Source organism: Cherax quadricarinatus, chromosome 95, assembly GCF_038502225.1.
Source record: "Cherax quadricarinatus isolate ZL_2023a chromosome 95, ASM3850222v1, whole genome shotgun sequence".
Classification (NCBI taxonomy): Eukaryota; Metazoa; Arthropoda; class Malacostraca; order Decapoda; family Parastacidae; genus Cherax; species Cherax quadricarinatus.
The window spans coordinates 4,906,680-4,925,153 of record NC_091386.1 but is presented as its reverse complement, the minus strand read 5'-3'; the positions used below and the strand labels follow the sequence as shown (position 1 = coordinate 4,925,153).

Genomic DNA, 18,474 nt, shown 5'->3' with positions numbered 1-18,474 from the left:
AGGATGGGTGGCATTGTGACTGACGGCAGACGTACAGAAATCTACCGCCGAGACTTACACACTAGATCACTCTTTCTTAAAATAAAGAACTGAACTACGTGGATTATGAACAGGAGGAAGGAAAAGAAGAGATGAAAGAGCAAAGATAAGTAGGAAGCAATAAGAGAATCAAGGGGGTTAGGAAAAGGGGGGAAGAGAGAAAAATATAGGAGAAAAAGTGAGAAAAAGAGGAAAGATAAAAAGACAAAGACAAAGAAATTGAAAGAAAAAGACAAAGAAACAGCTAATGTAGTTAAGAGCTCTGCACTAAACCCTGTAAAATTCCTAGGTTTAAAAAAAAAAAAAAAAAAAAAAAAAAATGAGAAGAGAGAAAAGGAAAGAAAAAACAGGGAGAAAAAACAATAAAAAAAAATTACATTAGCTTTACTTCTGTGAGAAATACAAAACGGGTAACACAGTAAAACCTCTCATTAACAGATTGGCAATTTCGGGCAAAAAATGGAAGAGTCGGATAAAATGAACAAAAGTCCATAATTCCAGACTTTGTCCGTAGCGACAGTGTCCGGCTGTCTCCTGAAGCACAGTGGAACCCCAGGAAATTTGCTCGCAGAAATCCCCACAAATTCGTAATTTTTTTTTTTTTTTTTTTTAGGGGGATGGGGGGGGGGGCTTTTTTCGTGGCAGTACAGTACTGTATATGAGTCTATCTTTACATTCTTTGTTTTTTTTTTTTGAGAGTGATGTATGAAACCAAGTTTGAAATGAAATTAATGTAGTATTTTGGGAGCATATTTAGGGTTTAAACTTAAAAAAAAAAAAAGGCATTCATAGGCATTTTTTTTTTACCGCGTCCAGAATTCGCGGTTTTTCCAAATTCACGGGTGGTCTTGGAACGTAACCCCCGCAAATTTGGGGGGACTACTGCACTGGATCAAGCCTAATCACAAACACTTTGTCTGGCATGGAGCAGAGTAACCATATCCAGGACCTAACCGTTTTCACTGCTGCCTGACGACGAGCAGGCAGCCCAGTCATTATTTGTGCTCACGCTTATTATTCAGGGCTTAACTTTCCCTGGATTTTGTCATTTGTGTGACTTTATTAACAAAAATTTAACTCGAGTAGTAGTGGCTTCTAAAGCAAGTAACGATGCTAAGAAGAATTGTGTGGTTCTCAGTTTTAAGCAGAAACTTTAACAAATAGGGTTGAGTCTGGTATCTCAGAGGCGCAAGTATGTGATTAATGTGGTGTTAAGAAACCATCTGATAATCATAGAAGCAAGCACAAACTTACGCTATACTATTCTCAAGTTTAGTGTAGATGCTAGCGGAGTTTTATAGCTCCTCTGACTTGGAGTAAAAGTCATTGTAAATCGTCACTCTCGATCATGGCAGTTTACACCTCATCTCTCCACCACAAAAAGATAAATACATTTACTGTAAATTATGTACGGTACTATAAAATTACTATGAAGTAAAGCACAGGCATTCCTTGTTAATATGGTGCTCACTTTAGAGCACTTCACTAATATGGCACTTTTCAATTACAATCATGTTTATACAGTGGACCCCCGCATAACGATCACCTCTGAATGCGACCAATTATGTAAGTGTACAGTATTTATGTAAGTGCGTTTGAACGTGTATGTTTGGGGGTCTGAAATGGACTAATCTACTTCACAATATTCCTTATGGGAACAAATTCAGTCAGTACTGGCACCTGAACATACTTCTGGAGTGAAAAAATATCGTTAACCGGGGGTCCACTGTATTCATGTTTATTTTGGAAATTTTCAATTTTTTTTCCCCCCCATTTAGTTTTACTTTTGTACTTTTTTTTAGGCCTAGTGCTAATGCACACTTAATATATGACAGTGTAAATATGTTTTTAGGCTTTTATATCCACTGGCAAATGAAAAAAAAGACAGTGATTTGCTTTAAAGCAATGTTCGCTGTATACCTGGAGTTTACCTGGAGAGAGTTACGGGGGTCAACGCCCCCGCGGCCCAGTCTGTGACCAAGTGATTGAAATCTAACTCGCCAAATTAGTGAGGTATGTCTGTACTGTAATACTACAGGTTACAATACCTGTATTCTTAGTGTCCAGTTGTCTTCTGGATAAGTGAACAGAGTCCACTAGCTCAGAAAATAAAGGGACGATCATGAAACATTTCACAATTTGGATGGCTCGGACAATCGGTAATTCGTATACCTCCCTCCCCCTACTAGTTTATTAATGAGAGGATTCACTGTACTCAACGAACAGTTGCAAAACTTTGCACATCTGTACTGACACATTTTATATTCACATGCGGAAGATTGTGGCGACTGCTGAACCATATTCACTTGGTCACAACTAACGAGAGTACAATTAAAAAAAAATTACATAATAGCCATTTCCTATCAAGGCAGAGTAAAATACAGGTCGGCCATCACTAATCCGGCATCATCAGGACCTGTACTGTGCCGAATTAGTGACTTTGCCAGATTACAGAGTGGTTAGGTTAGAATACACTTAACCCAATGGCGATATTTACGCATTGGTGATTTCACCCACTTCATGCCCTATTTTTGGCCCATTCCAAGGTTCCAGTCTACCAAACTCACAGCTATTTCACTAGTATTCCTTCTATTCTGTCGACTGAATACAAGAAACCACCGAATCACCTATATCAACCTCCCAATAAAGCGGTCAGAAATTGGTAATTTGGCCAATTTCACACAACTTTCAAAAGATGCCAATTTCAAAATAGGGTCCAGAATAAACAATACAGACATTCCTGGCACTAAATAACATTTTCTCTGTTCATCAGTCATGTCTCCAGGCCCCTCTTATATTACTCTTGATTTCCATTTTTAATTTTTATTCACGCACAAAAAAAAAAATAACAGAAGATTTACTGTTACTACTACATTATTGTAATAATTGTATAAATAATGTCAACCCATTTGTGAGTGCATATTAGATTGGCCAGTTGGACGTGTACTGAACGGTATCATCATTTGTTTACTTCTGAACATTGGCAAAAATTGAACATTTCTGCTTTGAGCTCAATTTCAAGGTATTTTCCATCATGAAATCAATCAAAATCATATCTATTTCTATAATACATCTTCCATTCTATAAAATGAGATCCAAAAAACTAGAATACAACCATAAAAACCATATGAAAATACACCACAAACTAGCTGTTTTACTCTATGGTCGCAGTTTTTTTTCCCATGCAATGTGTGCTGCAGGATTTTGTTTATATAGAGCATACCACACAGACCTATTCTCTCATACGTAGGCCCAAATTTACCAGTCACAGCTTATCTGAGTGAGCTGAGCTCATGGCGACCAACAGTGGTTTCAAAGCCACCTTATCATTTATTGACAATGTACGGTGTATGTACTATACATAACAAGAAGCATTTATTTGTTGGAACCATGGCTAGGGCTAAAAGTGAGCAGGTTATAACAATAAATGGAGAAAAAGAAACTGGAATGATTTATGTAGCAAGTAGCGCCACCAAACAGTAGCAGCAGGTTGATGTGGTGACCCCGGAAATTTGAAATTATGCTAGCCAAAATTAGTGCCAGATCGCTGAAAGAACCGGATTACCAACTGCCGGATTTGTGATAACCGACCTGTAAAATTTCTAAAATATGCAAAGAATTTAACCCACAGAAATTAAAAAATATGTGGGGATATGTAAGGTGTGTATGATTCAGAGGGCAGGAGTGCTGAAGTGATCTGGGCATTTACAGAGTATGGAGCAGACCAGAATGACCAAAAGGGTACAGTACATAATCTGAGACGAGAGGAGGAGTTGAGAGTTTTTCCAGGAAGGGTTGGAGGGTGTGAAAATTTTAAGTGGTAAGGTCTTGGAGCATCCAGTAAACAGTGTACAGTGGTACCTTGGGATACGAACAGGTCAAAACGCGAACAATTATGTAAGAATAGTGGTACCCCGAGTTTTGTACAGCTCCCAACTTGACCAATTATGTAAGTGTATTATTGTAAATGCTTTTTTAAGTGTATTTTTGGGGGTCTGAAACAGACTAATCTCATTTACATTATTCCTTATGGGAATAAATTCGTTCGGTAACAGCACCTGAATAGCCTTCTGAAACGAATTAAGTTCGAAACTCAGGGTACCACTGTATTTATTTAAGTGCTTTTGTAAGTGCATTTTTATAGGTCTAAAATACATTAATCTAATTTACATTATTCCTCATGGGAACAAATTCATCTGGTATCAGCACTCGAACAGCCTTCTGGAACAAATTAAGTTTGTATCCCGAGGTACCACTGTACATTGGACCCCCGGTTAACGATATTTTTTCATTCCAGAAGTATGTTCAGGTGCCAGTACTGACCAAATTTGTTCCCATAAGGAATATTGTGAAGTAGATTAGTCCATTTCAGACCCCCAAACATACACGTACAAACGCACTTACATAAATACACTTACATAATTGGTTGCATTGGGAGGTGATCGTTATGCGGGGGTCCACTGTATATGCTAGAACAGTGGAGACGGGCAGTTTTAAGGGTTTGACGTGTTGTTGGAATGTGAGCAATGAAGGGTCTGAATTCCAGAGTTGGAAGGTGGTGCCTACGTTCTAAAGGATGGGTGGAAATAATGCACTTATACACTTGAGCGTACACATGTAATATAACCATTAGGAATTTAAAAATTATGTAATGAAAAACTACTAAAAACGTGACACAACATGCATAGCTCTGCTCCCGCAGATACAAATACGTAATTAAAAATAGGGCATTACATGCTGCTGGAAGCTCCGTTCCCTACATCTCAACACTGTATCGATGGATGCCTGCTAACAATTCCTTGGATATCCACTATATCATCTTTTTTTCACCCTGACTCACGAAATCGTAATGACTCTCTGACTGCGGGTTCAAACCCCACCCGTGGTATGTTTTTTTTTATTCACCCTATTAATCAACTTGTCTTCCATTATTCATGACCAACCTTACTATTTTTGTTTAATTAAGCCTTAAATACCACCACATTCCCATCTAATTTTTTATTCTCTGTAAGTCTTTTACACAATCTCACTGCACAGTCAAATAAAAGCATTATCATCACCTTGCATTGTCAACTATCTACACGCCAATTCCTCGATGCTCCCACAACTTTCCTCCCCTCATCTATTCCAAGATATACCCCAGTAATAATGTTCCCTGAACCATCATATGAGTCGAACCTTCATAAACCAAGCTGCTGATACAATGGAACCTTGGTATACGACCAGCTCCCTACTCGAACAAAGCTCAGCACTACCAAATATGACCTGCCAGAACTTCGCTGAAAACTATTTCCTATTTCTTCACATTTTGGTTTTTTGTTTATATTATTTATATAAATAAGTTACCATGGGGCCTTCGAAGATTAGTGATAACAGCCAACCAAACAGAAAATTGGTTAGGAAGAACTTGTTCGATATTCAAATGGAGCGGCACTCGAACAGCCTTCTGGAATGAATTAAGGTTGCATACCAAGGTTCCACTGTGTACATCTCTCTCTTTCCAAATACCTAAACACCTTCACTATCTCCACATTCCATTCTTTTAATCTTTCACCCCTATACAGGTCTCACTCAACATTCACGAGGGTTAGGGGATCAAGAGCCTCGCGAATGTTGAAAAACCGTGAATGTTTGGTGCCCCAATATATTGTAGGGAAATATATTACAATACTGCTTCCTTAACTTGTTGAACCATGAATAATCATAAAATACATGAAAACGTCTTAAATTGTACTAAATATATACATGTTATGCTTTAATAACGTATGTTATTTAATAACATGTATGTTATTAAATACAACAGACTCCACCACTGTGAGTCCCTACTACCCTCCCTCCGACCCCCGCAACTGGTAGCCAGCCCTCCCACCACTCAGTGTGGTGAGTGTTTTGTTTGTTCATTATTTGCTATTAAACTACAGTATAAATAATGTAAACCCATTCATGACCGCATATTGGAATGGCTATTCGGACAGGTATTAGACGGTGACATCATGTGTTTACTCTTGAACACAGCAAAGAATCAAACATTTCTGCTATTGCTAATAATAACAATAGTAATAATAATAATAATAATAATAATAATAATAATAATAATAATAATAATAAATCCGATATAAATGAAGAAGAAAATTGTACAAAAATACGAGGGAGTGGTTGACACATCGTCAGTGTGACTTTGTTTATGCTGGAGTGAACATTTCACAATAATTCAGCGATTGAGGCAGTGGTATTTAATAACATATATGTTATAAATAATAATAGTACATTTTTTTTTTTTTTTTTTTTTCAACAAGTCGGTCGTCTCCCACCGAGGCAGGGTGACCCACAAAAAAGAAAGAAAATCCCCAAAAAGAAAATACTTTCATCATCATTCAACACTTTCACCACACTCACACATTATCACTGCTTTTGCAGAGGTGCTCAGAATATAACAGTTTAGAAGCATATACGTATAGAGATACACAACATATCCCTCCAAACTGCCAATATCCCAAACCCCTCCTTTAAAGTGCAGGCATTGTACTTCCCATTTCCAGGACTCAAGTCCGACTATATGAAAATAACCGGTTTCCCTGAATCCCTTCACTAAATATTACCCTGCTCACACTCCAACAGATCGTCAGGTCCCAAGTATCATTCGTCTCCATTCACTCCTATCTAACACGCTCATGCACGCTTGCTGGAAGTCCAAGCCCCTCACCCACAAAACCTCCTTTACCCCCTCTTTCCAACCCTTTCGAGGACGACCCCTACCCCTCTTTCCTTCCCCTATAGATTTATATGCTTTCCATGTCATTCTACTTTGATCCATTCTCTCTAAATGACCAAACCACCTCAACAACCCCTCTTCTGCCCTCTGACTAATGCTTTTATTAACTCCACACCTTCTCCTAATTTCCACACTCCGAATTTTCTGCATAATATTTACACCACACATTGCCCTTAGACAGGACATCTCCACTGCCTCCAACCGTCTCCTCGCTGCTGCATTTACCACCCAAGCTTCACATCCATATAAGAGTGTTGGTACTACTATACTTTCATACATTCCCTTCTTTGCCTCCATAGATAACGTTTTTTGACTCCACATATACCTCAACGCACCACTCACCTTTTTTCCCTCATCAATTCTATGATTCACCTCATCCTTCATAAATCCATCCGCTGACACGTCAACTCCCAAGTATCTGAAAACATTCACTTCTTCCATACTCCTCCTCCCCAATTTGATATCCAATTTTTCTTTATCTAAATCATTTGATACCCTCATCACCTTACTCTTTTCTATGTTCACTTTCAACTTTCTACCTTTACACACATTCTCAAACTCATCCACTAACCTTTGCAATTTTTCTTTAGAATCTCCCATAAGCACAGTATCATCAGCAAAAAGTAACTGTGTCAATTCCCATTTTGAATTTGATTCCCCATAATTTAATCCCACCCCTCTCCCGAACACCCTAGCATTTACTTCTTTTACAACCCCATCTATAAATATATTAAACAACCATGGTGACATTACACATCCCTGTCTTAGACCTACTTTTACCGGGAAGTATTCTCCCTCTCTTCTACACACCCTAACCTGAGCCTCACTATCCTCATAAAAGCTCTTTACAGCATTTAGTAACTTACCACCTATTCCATAAACTTGCAACATCTGCCACATTGCTCCTCTATCCACTCTATCATATGCCTTTTCTAAATCCATAAATGCAATAAAAACTTCCCTACCTTTATCTAAATACTGTTCACATATATGCTTCAATGTAAACACTTGATCTACACATCCCCTACCCACTCTGAAACCTCCTTGTTCGTCCGCAATTCTACATTCTGTCTTACCTCTAATTCTTTCAATTATAACCCTACCGTATACTTTTCCTGGTATACTCAGTAAACTTATTCCTCTATAATTTTTACAATCTCTTTTGTCCCCTTTCCCTTTATATAAAGGGACTATACATGCTCTCCGCCAATCCCTAGGTACCTTCCCCTCTTTCATACATTTATTAAACAAAAGTACCAACCACTCCAACACTATATCCCCCCCTGCTTTTAACATTTCTGTCATGATCCCATCAGTTCCAGCTGCTTTACCCCCTTTCATTCTACGTAATGCCTCACGTACCTCCACCACACTTACAGTCTGCTCTTCTTCACTCCTAAAAGATGGTATACCTCCCTGGCCAGTGCATGAAATTACCGCCTCCCTTTCTTCCTTAACATTTAAAAGTTCCTCAAAATATTCTCGCCATCTACCTAATACCTCCCTCTCCCCATCTACTAACTCCCCTACTCTGTTTTTAACTGACAAATCCATACTTTCCCTAGGCTTTCTTAACTTGTTTAACTCACTCCAAAATTTTTTCTTATTTTCATTAAAATTTCTTGACAGTGCCTCTCCCACTCTTTCATCTGCTCTCCTTTTGCACTCTCTCACCACTCTCTTCACCTTTCTTTTACTCTCCATATACTCTGCTCTTCTTATAACACTTCTGCTTTGTAAAAACCTCTCGTAAGCTACCTTTTTCTCTTTTATCACACCCTTTACTTCATCATTCCACCAATCACTCCTCTTTCCTCCTGCCCCCACCCTCCTATAACCACAAACTTCTGCCCCACATTCTAATACTGCATTTTTAAAACTATTCCAACCCTCTTCAACCCCCCCATTACTCATCTTTGCACTATCCCACCTTTCTGCCAATAGTCGCTTATATCTCGCCCGAACTTCCTCCTCCCTTAGTTTATACACTTTCACCTCCCTCTTACTTGTTGTTGCCACCTTCCTCTTTTCCCATCTACCTCTTACTCTAACTGTAGCTACAACTAAATAATGATCCGATATATCAGTTGCCCCTCTATAAACATGTACATCCTGGAGCCTACCCATCAACCTTTTATCCACCAATACATAATCTAACAAACTACTTTCATTACGTGCTACATCATACCTTGTATATTTATTTATCCTCTTTTTCATAAAATATGTATTACTTATTACCAAATTTCTTTCTACACATAGCTCAATTAAAGGCTCCCCATTTACATTTACCCCTGGCACCCCAAAATTACCTACTACTCCCTCCATAACATTTTTACCCACTTTAGCATTGAAATCCCCAACCACCATTACTCTCACACTTGATTCAAAACTCCCCACGCATTCACTCAACATTTCCCAGAATCTCTCTCTCTCCTCTACACTTCTCTCTTCTCCAGGTGCATACACGCTTACTATAACCCACTTTTCACATCCAATCTTTATTTTACTCCACATAATCCTTGAATTTATACATTTGTAGTCCCTCTTTTCCTGCCATAGCTTATCCTTCAACATTATTGCTACTCCTTCTTTAGCTCTAACTCTATTTGAAACCCCTGACCTAATCCCATTTATTCCTCTCCATTGAAACTCTCCCACCCCCTTCAGCTTTGTTTCACTTAAAGCCAGGACATCCAGTTTCTTCTCATTCATAACATCATTCATAACATGTTGTTATTATTAATAACATGTATGTATTTAATAACATATATGTTATAAATAATAATATTACATATTATTAATAACATGTATTATTATTAACATGTATGTTATTAAATACCATTGCCTCAATCACTGCCTCTACCACTCCAGTCACACTCAATCTACAAGCACCAAACACAATGAATTGTTGTGAAATGTCTGGAAGAGCAGGGAGACTAATGTTCACTCCAGCATAAACAAAGTCACACTGACGATGTGTCAACCACTCCCTCGTATTTTTGTACAATTTCCTTCTTCAATTATATCATATTTATTATTATTATTATTATTATTATTATTATTATTACTATTGTTATTATTAGCTGTAGCAGAAATGTTTAATTCTTTGCATTGTTCAAGAGTAAACACATGATGTCACCGTCTAATACCTGTCCGAATAGCCATTCCAATATGCGGTCATGAATGGGTTTACATTATTTATACTGTAGTTTAATAGCAAATAATGAACAAACAAAACACTCACCACACTGAGTGGTGGGAGGGCTGGCTGCCAGTTGCGGGGGTCGGAGGGAGGGTAGTAGGGACTCGCAGGTGGCAGGAAACTTAAATATGATTTGGCGGCTGGGAATTTGGTGGCTGGGAATTTGGCGGTTGGGACCTCGCAAATGTGTGAAGCCCGTGAAAGTTGAAAACGTGAATGTTGAGGGAGACCTGTACATTATTTCTGCCTAATCACATAATTCTGCTATTTTCTGCATTCACACACAGACACACACATCAGTAATAACTTGACAGAGGAAATACCTTATGTAAAATTAAATGATTGGGTGCAGAATGCACCTGTCAATTAAAAATATCAACAGTTTTAATTTTTTTTTATATCACTGTACATACATATTTGTGGTCTATGCTTCACTTTAAACAACATGAATAGCTGACTGGGAGATGAATAATTTTCCTTACATTTTCCAATCGTCCTAATGTATATTGGTAATTTCCAGCAAAGTCAAACAGTACTAGGATGACTCTTCTTGTGATCTGAATAAAAGCATTTATTTGCCATCATTAGTTTAAATCAAATTAATAAGCCACAAATAGCTATACTGTATTACAAAAAAGTGAATAATTGATACTGACCAACTTCTGAGGCGTCCTCACCTGGTGGTGGCTGTGGGGGATTATCCTCTAGTCGATTTCGTAGATGAGGGGGAACGTAGCGGCCTCCTCCCCGGCCCCCGCGCCCACCTCCACGTTGACCAGTGTGGTCTCGTCCGTCCAAGCCTAGACCAGCAAACTACAGAGAAAATCAAGACACTATCAGATAAAGTTCTTTAAAGAAACTCCTAGTATAATAAGTCTCCGAGACAGTTGTCTAAAATAGTGAAATTATACAATCCTAAATATAATACTAAATGTATTGAAAAAATTAGAAACTTTGTGATCAAACAAATCAAACTGAGACAAGTCACTGACTTTAATGTTATGCTTGGTAATTTACTCACATGCTACTATAAAGAACAAAAAGGCACACTACTATGACTGGAACAAAACACAAATAACTTGCACATGAGAGAAAGATGCTTATGACGATGTTTTGGTCTGACTTGGACCAATGACTAGTCAGTGTGACTAGTTAATAGTCCAAGTCAGACCAAAACTTCATGTTTCTTTCTACTATGTGAGGGTCATTTGTGCATACGATACTCTGAATGATAAATGTGAACAAACCACGGTACGGGCGGGACTTGAACTCGCAGCTACTGAGTTGTAAAACTCCAGACCGGTGCGTTAGTAATGATATTACTTTTGATATACATGCATCTTTGAAGAGTTTTGAGAGTTTCACTACTCTCGGAGCATGGCCATGGGCCAGGCTCATCTGGTGCTTGCCAGGTCAACCAGGTTGTTGCTGCTGGAGGCCCGCTGCCCATATATCCATCACAGTCTGGTTGATATGGCACCTGGTGAAGATACTTGTCTAGTTTCCTCTTGAAGACTTCTACACTTGTTCCAGCAGTGTTTCTGATATCTTCTGGTAAGATGTTGAATAGCTTGGGACCCTGGATGTTGATACAGTGTTCCCTAAACTTGTGTAATTGTACACGTGTGTAACTGTACCCAAATAAACTGCCTGTGTGTGTGTAAACTGAGGATTCGTGTAATGCAACAACCATATATTATCAATTCTTAATCCCTTATGAAGTGGCAGTCTTATAAAAATATTTGAGTTTAAGGTTAAGGAATGGCAAGTGTCACCCTATATTAGTACAGTGGACCCCCGGTTAACGAACTTTTTTCATTCCAGTAGTTGAATAGCTTGGGACCCTGGATGTTGATACAGTGTTCCCTAAACTTGTGTAATTGTACACGTGTGTAACTGTACCCAAATAAACTGCCTGTGTGTGTGTAAACTGAGGATTCGTGTAATGAACAACCATATATTATCAATTCTTAATCCCTTATGAAGTGGCAGTCTTATAAAAATATTTGACTTTAAGGTTAAGGAATGGCAATTATTATTATTATTATTATAATCAAAAAGAAGTGCTAAGCCACAAGGACTATACAGCAAGACTCCCAAACATACACGTACAAACGCACTTACATAAATACACTTACATAATTGGTCGCATTTGGAGGTGATCGTTATGCGGGGGTCCACTGTACTGGCCATTTGTCAAGATCATTTCCTAATAGGATGGCAAAAAAAATTGTCCTCCCCCCAAAATATGAAAAAATTTACAAGATTTTAACTCCATTAATGTTAAAGCATATTCAGAACTTATTCACTGCTTATTCTAGGAAATTGTTTCTAACCTAATAACTATACATAAGAATGTAAGAAGAAAGGAACACTGCAATGGGCCTACTGGCCCATGCGAGGCAGGTCCAAGTCTCCTACCGGCTTAAGCCAATGACAACCTAGTCAGGTCCAATTCACGCCCACCCACTCATATTTATCTAACCTATTTTTAAAACTACAGTGGACCCCCAGTTTACGACATTATTTCATTCCAGAAGTATGTGCAGGTGCCAGTACTGAACGGATTTGTTCCCATAAGGAATATTGTGAAGTAGATTAGTCCATTCCAGACCCCCAAACATACACGTACAAATGCACATACATAAATACACTTACATAATTGGTCGCATTGGGAGCTGATCGTAAAGCGGGGGTCCACTGTACATATTTTAGTCTCTATGACGGTACTAGAGAGTTAGTTCCACTCATCCACAACTATTACCATACCAGTACTTTCCTATATCCTTCCTGAATCTGAATTTTTCCAACTTAAAACCATTGCTGCGAGTTCTTTCTTGGCTAGATATTTTCTGCAAGCTATTTACATCCCCTTCATTTATTCCTCCTTTCCATTTATATACCTCAATCATATCCCCCCTAATTCTACGCCTTTCTAGAGTGCGCAGATTCAGGGCCTCAGTCCATCCTCATAGGAAATTGTGCAAAGGTGACCTTAAAACAATATCCAAGATGGTTGATACAAACCAATTACCATTAGAGCATGCTCCTCACTTAGCAACGAATTCATTTACCGATGTGGTCTTAGGAACGGAACTAAGCCGTTACGTGAGGAGAGGCTGTACTGTATATAGGAAGGATACAAACCTACAAAGATTCAAATAAACTAGAAACAAAAATGATGTCCACTATAATGATGCTCTGTATAATATGTGTAGATATATACCTTTGAAGAGTTTCGAGAGTTTATCTACTCTCAGAGCCCGGCCATGGGCCAGGCTCGTCTGGTGCTTGCCTGGTCAAACAGGCTGTTGCTGCTGGCGGCCCGCTGCCCCACATATCCATCAGAGCCTGGTTGATCAGGCACCTGAAGATGCTTGTCCAGTTTCCTCTTGAAGACTTCTACACTTGTTCCAGCAGTGTTTCTGATATCTTCTGGCAAGATGTTGAACAGTCTTGGTCCACGGATGTTGATACAGTGTTCCCTTATTGTCCCCACCACACCCCTGCTCCTCACTGGGTTTATTTTACACTTCCTCCCATATCTCTCACTCCAGTATGTTGTTATGGAAGTGTGCAGATTTGGGACCAAGCCCCTGGTGGCCTGGTGGCTAAAGTTCCTGCTTCACACACTGAGGGCCCAGGTTCGATTCCCGGCAGGTGGAAACATTTCGACACGTTTCCTTACACCTGTTGTCCTGTTCACCTAGCAGCAAATAGGTACCTGGGTGTTAGTCGACTGGTGTGGGTCGCATCCTGGGGGACAAGATTAAGGACCCCAATGGAAATAAGTTAGACAGTCCTCGATGACGCACTGACTTTCTTGGTTCGCATTGACTTTCTTGGGTTATCCTGGGTGGCTAACCCTCCAGGGTTAAAAATCCGAACGAAATCTTATCTTATCTTTCCAGGTATATATTATCATGTACCTCTCTCTCTCCTCCGCTGCAATGAGTACATGTTCAAAACTTGCAGGCGTTCCCAGTAGTTTAGGTGCTTTACTGGCTCAATGTGAGCTGTAGTAAACATTTGAATTTAAATGCACCATATAAAAAATACAAGACATAAGATTTTGCTTGGATTTTAAACCCTGGGGAATTAGCCACCCAAGTCAGCCCAAGAAAGGATGTGCATCATTGAGGGTCTGTCTGGCTTATTTCAATTGGGGTCCTTCAATCTTGTCCCCAAGAATGCCACCTACCCCAGTCCACTAACACCCAGGTACCTATTTGCTTGCCAGGTGAATGGGGACAACAGGTGTAAGGAGACCCACCCCAGTGTTTCCATATGTGCTGGGGATCAAACCAGTGCCTACCAGGACACAGGACATACTGAGACTATATATACAGTGTTGCATAAAGGCTTAGAAAAAATTTAAATAAAAACTATAGTACTGGGCTAAGATGAGCTTTATTCAGAAAGTCTAAATGAATTTTAAGATTAAGTTTGCAGGGTGGCCCGTGGCCTGGTTGGCAATGCTTGTGCCTCACATGCTGAGTACCGTGGCTTAATCCCAACACTGGTTTGGTAATAGAGTTGTAGATGAGTGGAATGAACTCCCGAGTACCATCACTGAAGCTAATACGTTGTGTAGCTTTAAAAATAGGTTAGAGAAATAGAAGAGTAGGTGTGAGTGGGTGAGAGTTGGAGCCAACTAGCTTGTGCTAGTGGGTCTGATGCAGTGTTCCTTCCTTCTTAAGTGGATGTGACCAAGACCTGACTAGCTTGGGTCAATGGCTTAGGCCGGTAGGTGACTTGGACCTGCTTTGCATGGGCCAGAAGGCCTGCTGCAGTGTTCTTTCTTTCTTATGTTCTTAAAGGTCAAAACATTGGGCATATTTTCTTACACCTGCTGTCCATTTCACCTAGCAAGCAAACAGGTACCTAAGTGTTAGTGAACTGGTGTGGGTCGCATCCTGGGGAATAAGAACGAGGATCCCAATGGAAATAAGACACAGTCCCTCGATGACGCACTGTCTTTTTGGGTTATCCTTATTAGTTAACACAAAATCTTATCTTACAATGGTTTTGAAGGCAAAAGAATTCTATAGGTTTAACAGATAAATTATGTGAGGTTTAATATAACCCAGGAGTAATTAAAAAAAAAAAAACCATAACCAAATCTTTATAATGCAAATCATGTGGTGTAATAAAACCCAGATATAATATAAACCCAGGCAGTGATATAAACCCACAAGTGTAATATAAACCCAGAGTGTATAAACCCAAGCAGTGTAATACAAATCCCAGAAGTGTGATATAAACCCCAGAAGCATAATATAAACCCAGTGTAATATAAACCCAGGAAGTGTAATAAAAACACATGTGGCATAGTGTAATTACAGATCATGTAATAAACCAAGATGGCACTAAACCAAGATGGTGCAATATAAACCCATGTGGAGCAATGTTGGTTTAAATATAAACCCATGTGATGTAATGTAACCCCAGGTGGAGTAATGGTTTAAATATAAACCCAGATGGTCTAAGTTTAAATATAAAGTTCTTGTGTTCTTATAAACCCAGGTGATAATATTGGTTTAAATATAATAGGTGTAATATTGGTTTACAAGTAAACCCAGTTGGTGTAATACTGGTTTACATGCGAGGCCAGGTGTAACATTGGTTTACATGTAAACCCATGTGATATATTGGTTTACATATAAACCCACATGGTATAATATTGGTTTACATATAAACCCACATGGTATAATATTGGTTTACATATAAACCCACATGGTATAATATTGGTTTACATATAAACCCACATGGTATAATATTGGTTTACATATAAACCCACATGGTATAATATTTGTTTACATGTAAACCCACATGATATAATATTGGTTTACATGTAAACCCACATGGTATATTTGTTTACATGTAAACCCACATGGTATAATATTGGTTTACATGTAAACCCACATGGTATAATATTGGTTTACATGTAAACCCACATGGTATAATATTTGTTTACATGTAAACCCACATGGTATATTTGTTTACATGTAAACCCACATGATATAATATTGGTTTACATGTAAACCCACATGGTATATTTGTTTACATGTAAACCCACGTGGTATAATATTGGTTTACATGTAAACCCACATGGTATAATATTTGTTTACATGTAAACCCACATGGTATAATATTTGTTTACATGTAAACCCACATGGTATATTTGTTTACATATAAACCCACGTGGTATATTTGTTTACATGTAAACCCACATGGTATAATATTTGTTTACATGTAAACCCACGTGGTATAATATTGGTTTACATGTAAACCCACATGGTATAATATTTGTTTACATGTAAACCCACGTGGTATAATATTTGTTTACATGTAAACCCACGTGGTATAATATTGGTTTACATGTAAACCCACATGATATAATATTGGTTTACATGTAAACCCACATGGTATAATATTTGTTTACATGTAAACCCACATGGTATAATATTTGTTTACATGTAAACCCAAGTGCTATATTTGTTTACATGTAAACCCACATGGTATATTTGTTTACATATAAACCCACGTGGTATAATATTGGTTTACATGTAAACCCACGTGGTATAATACTGGCTTACAGGTAAACCCACGTGGTATAATACTGGCTTACAGGTAAACCCACGTGATATACTGGTTTACAGGTAAACCCACGTGGTATAATATTGGTTTACAGGTAAACCCACGTGGTATAATATTGGTTTACAGGTAAACCCACGTGGTATAATACTGGCTTACAGGTAAACCCACGTGGTATAATATTGGTTTGCGTGTAAACCCAGGTGTAATATGAACCTAGGTTGTCATACAGGTTTAAATATAAACCCACGTGGTGAAACAATTTATATATAAACCCAGGTGGTGTAATATTGGTCTACACATAAACCCACGTGGTTTAACAACAGTTGGCTTGAATGTAAACCCAGATGGTGCTATATAAACCAAGTTAAAACACGTGAAAAAAAAATTAAAAAGTGGCGCTCCTAGCGGATTCTGTCGTAACTAAACCCCCTTCACCCCTATATTACCCCCTAATATACCTCCCCACCCCCATATATCACCCCCCCATAACATACAAAGTAATTTAGAAAGAAAATACATTGCCCTGCACACCAGGGGGTCAAAATACAAGGTAAAAATGGAGAAAATAGAGGAAAAATAGGTTGGTCCGCACCGCCGCCTCCACAGCCCAGTAGTGACGACCAGCGGCTTCCATCTTATTTCTGGGGCTCTAATTCATCTCCTGGGCTGGTAATTAGGTGTAGGTAGGTGCGTAGAGGAAGTAGGTGTAGTAGACAGGTACCAGAGGTGCCCACCGTCAGGAATATCAGCCTGGCGCACCTGAGACTCACTAGAATTGATTGGATTGTCAGCTGGCGGCTGGGGGGGTCAGCTCCTCTTATTTCAATTTAATCAGGGAAATAAGTGCCCCTTAGGGGGGCGCACACCCCCTAAGGGGGCAAAACCCCACAGGGTGTAACCCAGCCGCCTGAAACCCAAATTATGAGGAGCATGAGAGGAGAAATAAGAGAGATATGGAGGTAAGGGGGGGAGAGTGATGGAGAAGCGTCCAGCTGACAGCCATCACCACCACCTCTCCATCTCTTCTCCCTCTCTCTCCTCTCCACCATCTCCCCCACACACGCCATTATGCTCACCTGCCGCTCTAGACCTACTCCATTGTGGGTGGGTACATTACTCATAGTACAAATAAAAAGTAACTTTGGTATTAAAAGTTTGAGGAGAGGACACTGAGCACAGTTCACCGTCTGACAACTTCAGAGGACAAAGCCAATTTTCCCTTCATGGTGACGTCACACACATCAACGCCATCTATCCTGTGTTAGAATAACTAATGTCAAATGAGACTCTTTGGTAACTCTCTGGTTTTTGGGGAGATTTTTTATTTTGGGGGGTTAGCTAGATTAGATAATTCAAAAAAGTTACTGGGGCATCCAGGACTGGGTGTCTTTTTTCAGTTTTGGTTTGGAATTTTGTCCCCCAGGATGCCACACTTAATGAGTAATTTTATCCGTGTTTAAGATAAGATATTCTACGGATTTTTAATTTTGGGGGGTTAGCTAGATTAGATAATCCAAAAAAGATAGTGGGGCATCCAGGACTGGGTGTCTTATTTCAGTTTTGATTTGGAATTTTGTCCCCTAGGATGCCACGCTTAATAAGTAATTTTATCCGTGTTTAAGATAAGATATTCTACGGATTTTTAATTTTGGGGGGTTAGCTAGATTAGATAATCCAAAAAAGTCAGTGAGTCATCCAGGACTGGCTGTCTTACTTCAGTTTTGGGTCCTCAATTTTGTCCCCCAGGCTGCCACCTTAAGTAAGTAACTTTATTAAAGTATGAGATAAGATATTCTACGGTTTTTTAACTCTGGTGGGTTAGCCAGCCAAAACCAAAAGAATTTGAGTGACTTATTTCCAT

General features: G+C 39.0%; 1 protein-coding gene across 10 annotated transcripts in view; it reads right to left on the bottom strand.

The window, feature by feature from the left end:
- Positions 1–17,848, bottom strand: part of bel (ATP-dependent RNA helicase bel) — a 55,451-nt gene extending 37,603 nt beyond the window's left edge. For 5 of the 10 annotated variants that reach the window (XM_053798745.2, XM_053798750.2, XM_053798748.2 and 2 more), the window contains exons 1-2: positions 17,690–17,848; positions 10,691–10,826 (exon numbers count right to left, since the gene is read on the bottom strand). In XM_053798745.2, the coding sequence (XP_053654720.1) occupies positions 10,691–10,826; positions 17,690–17,734 (181 nt within the window). In that variant the 5' untranslated portion in view covers positions 17,735–17,848. Of the gene's footprint in view, positions 1–10,669; positions 10,827–17,205; positions 17,383–17,689 lie in introns of all 10 variants that reach the window. The other 5 variants (XM_053798741.2, XM_053798744.2, XM_053798746.2 and 2 more) reach the window with 2 other exon arrangements.
- Between the last annotated feature and the right edge of the window lie 626 nt (positions 17,849–18,474).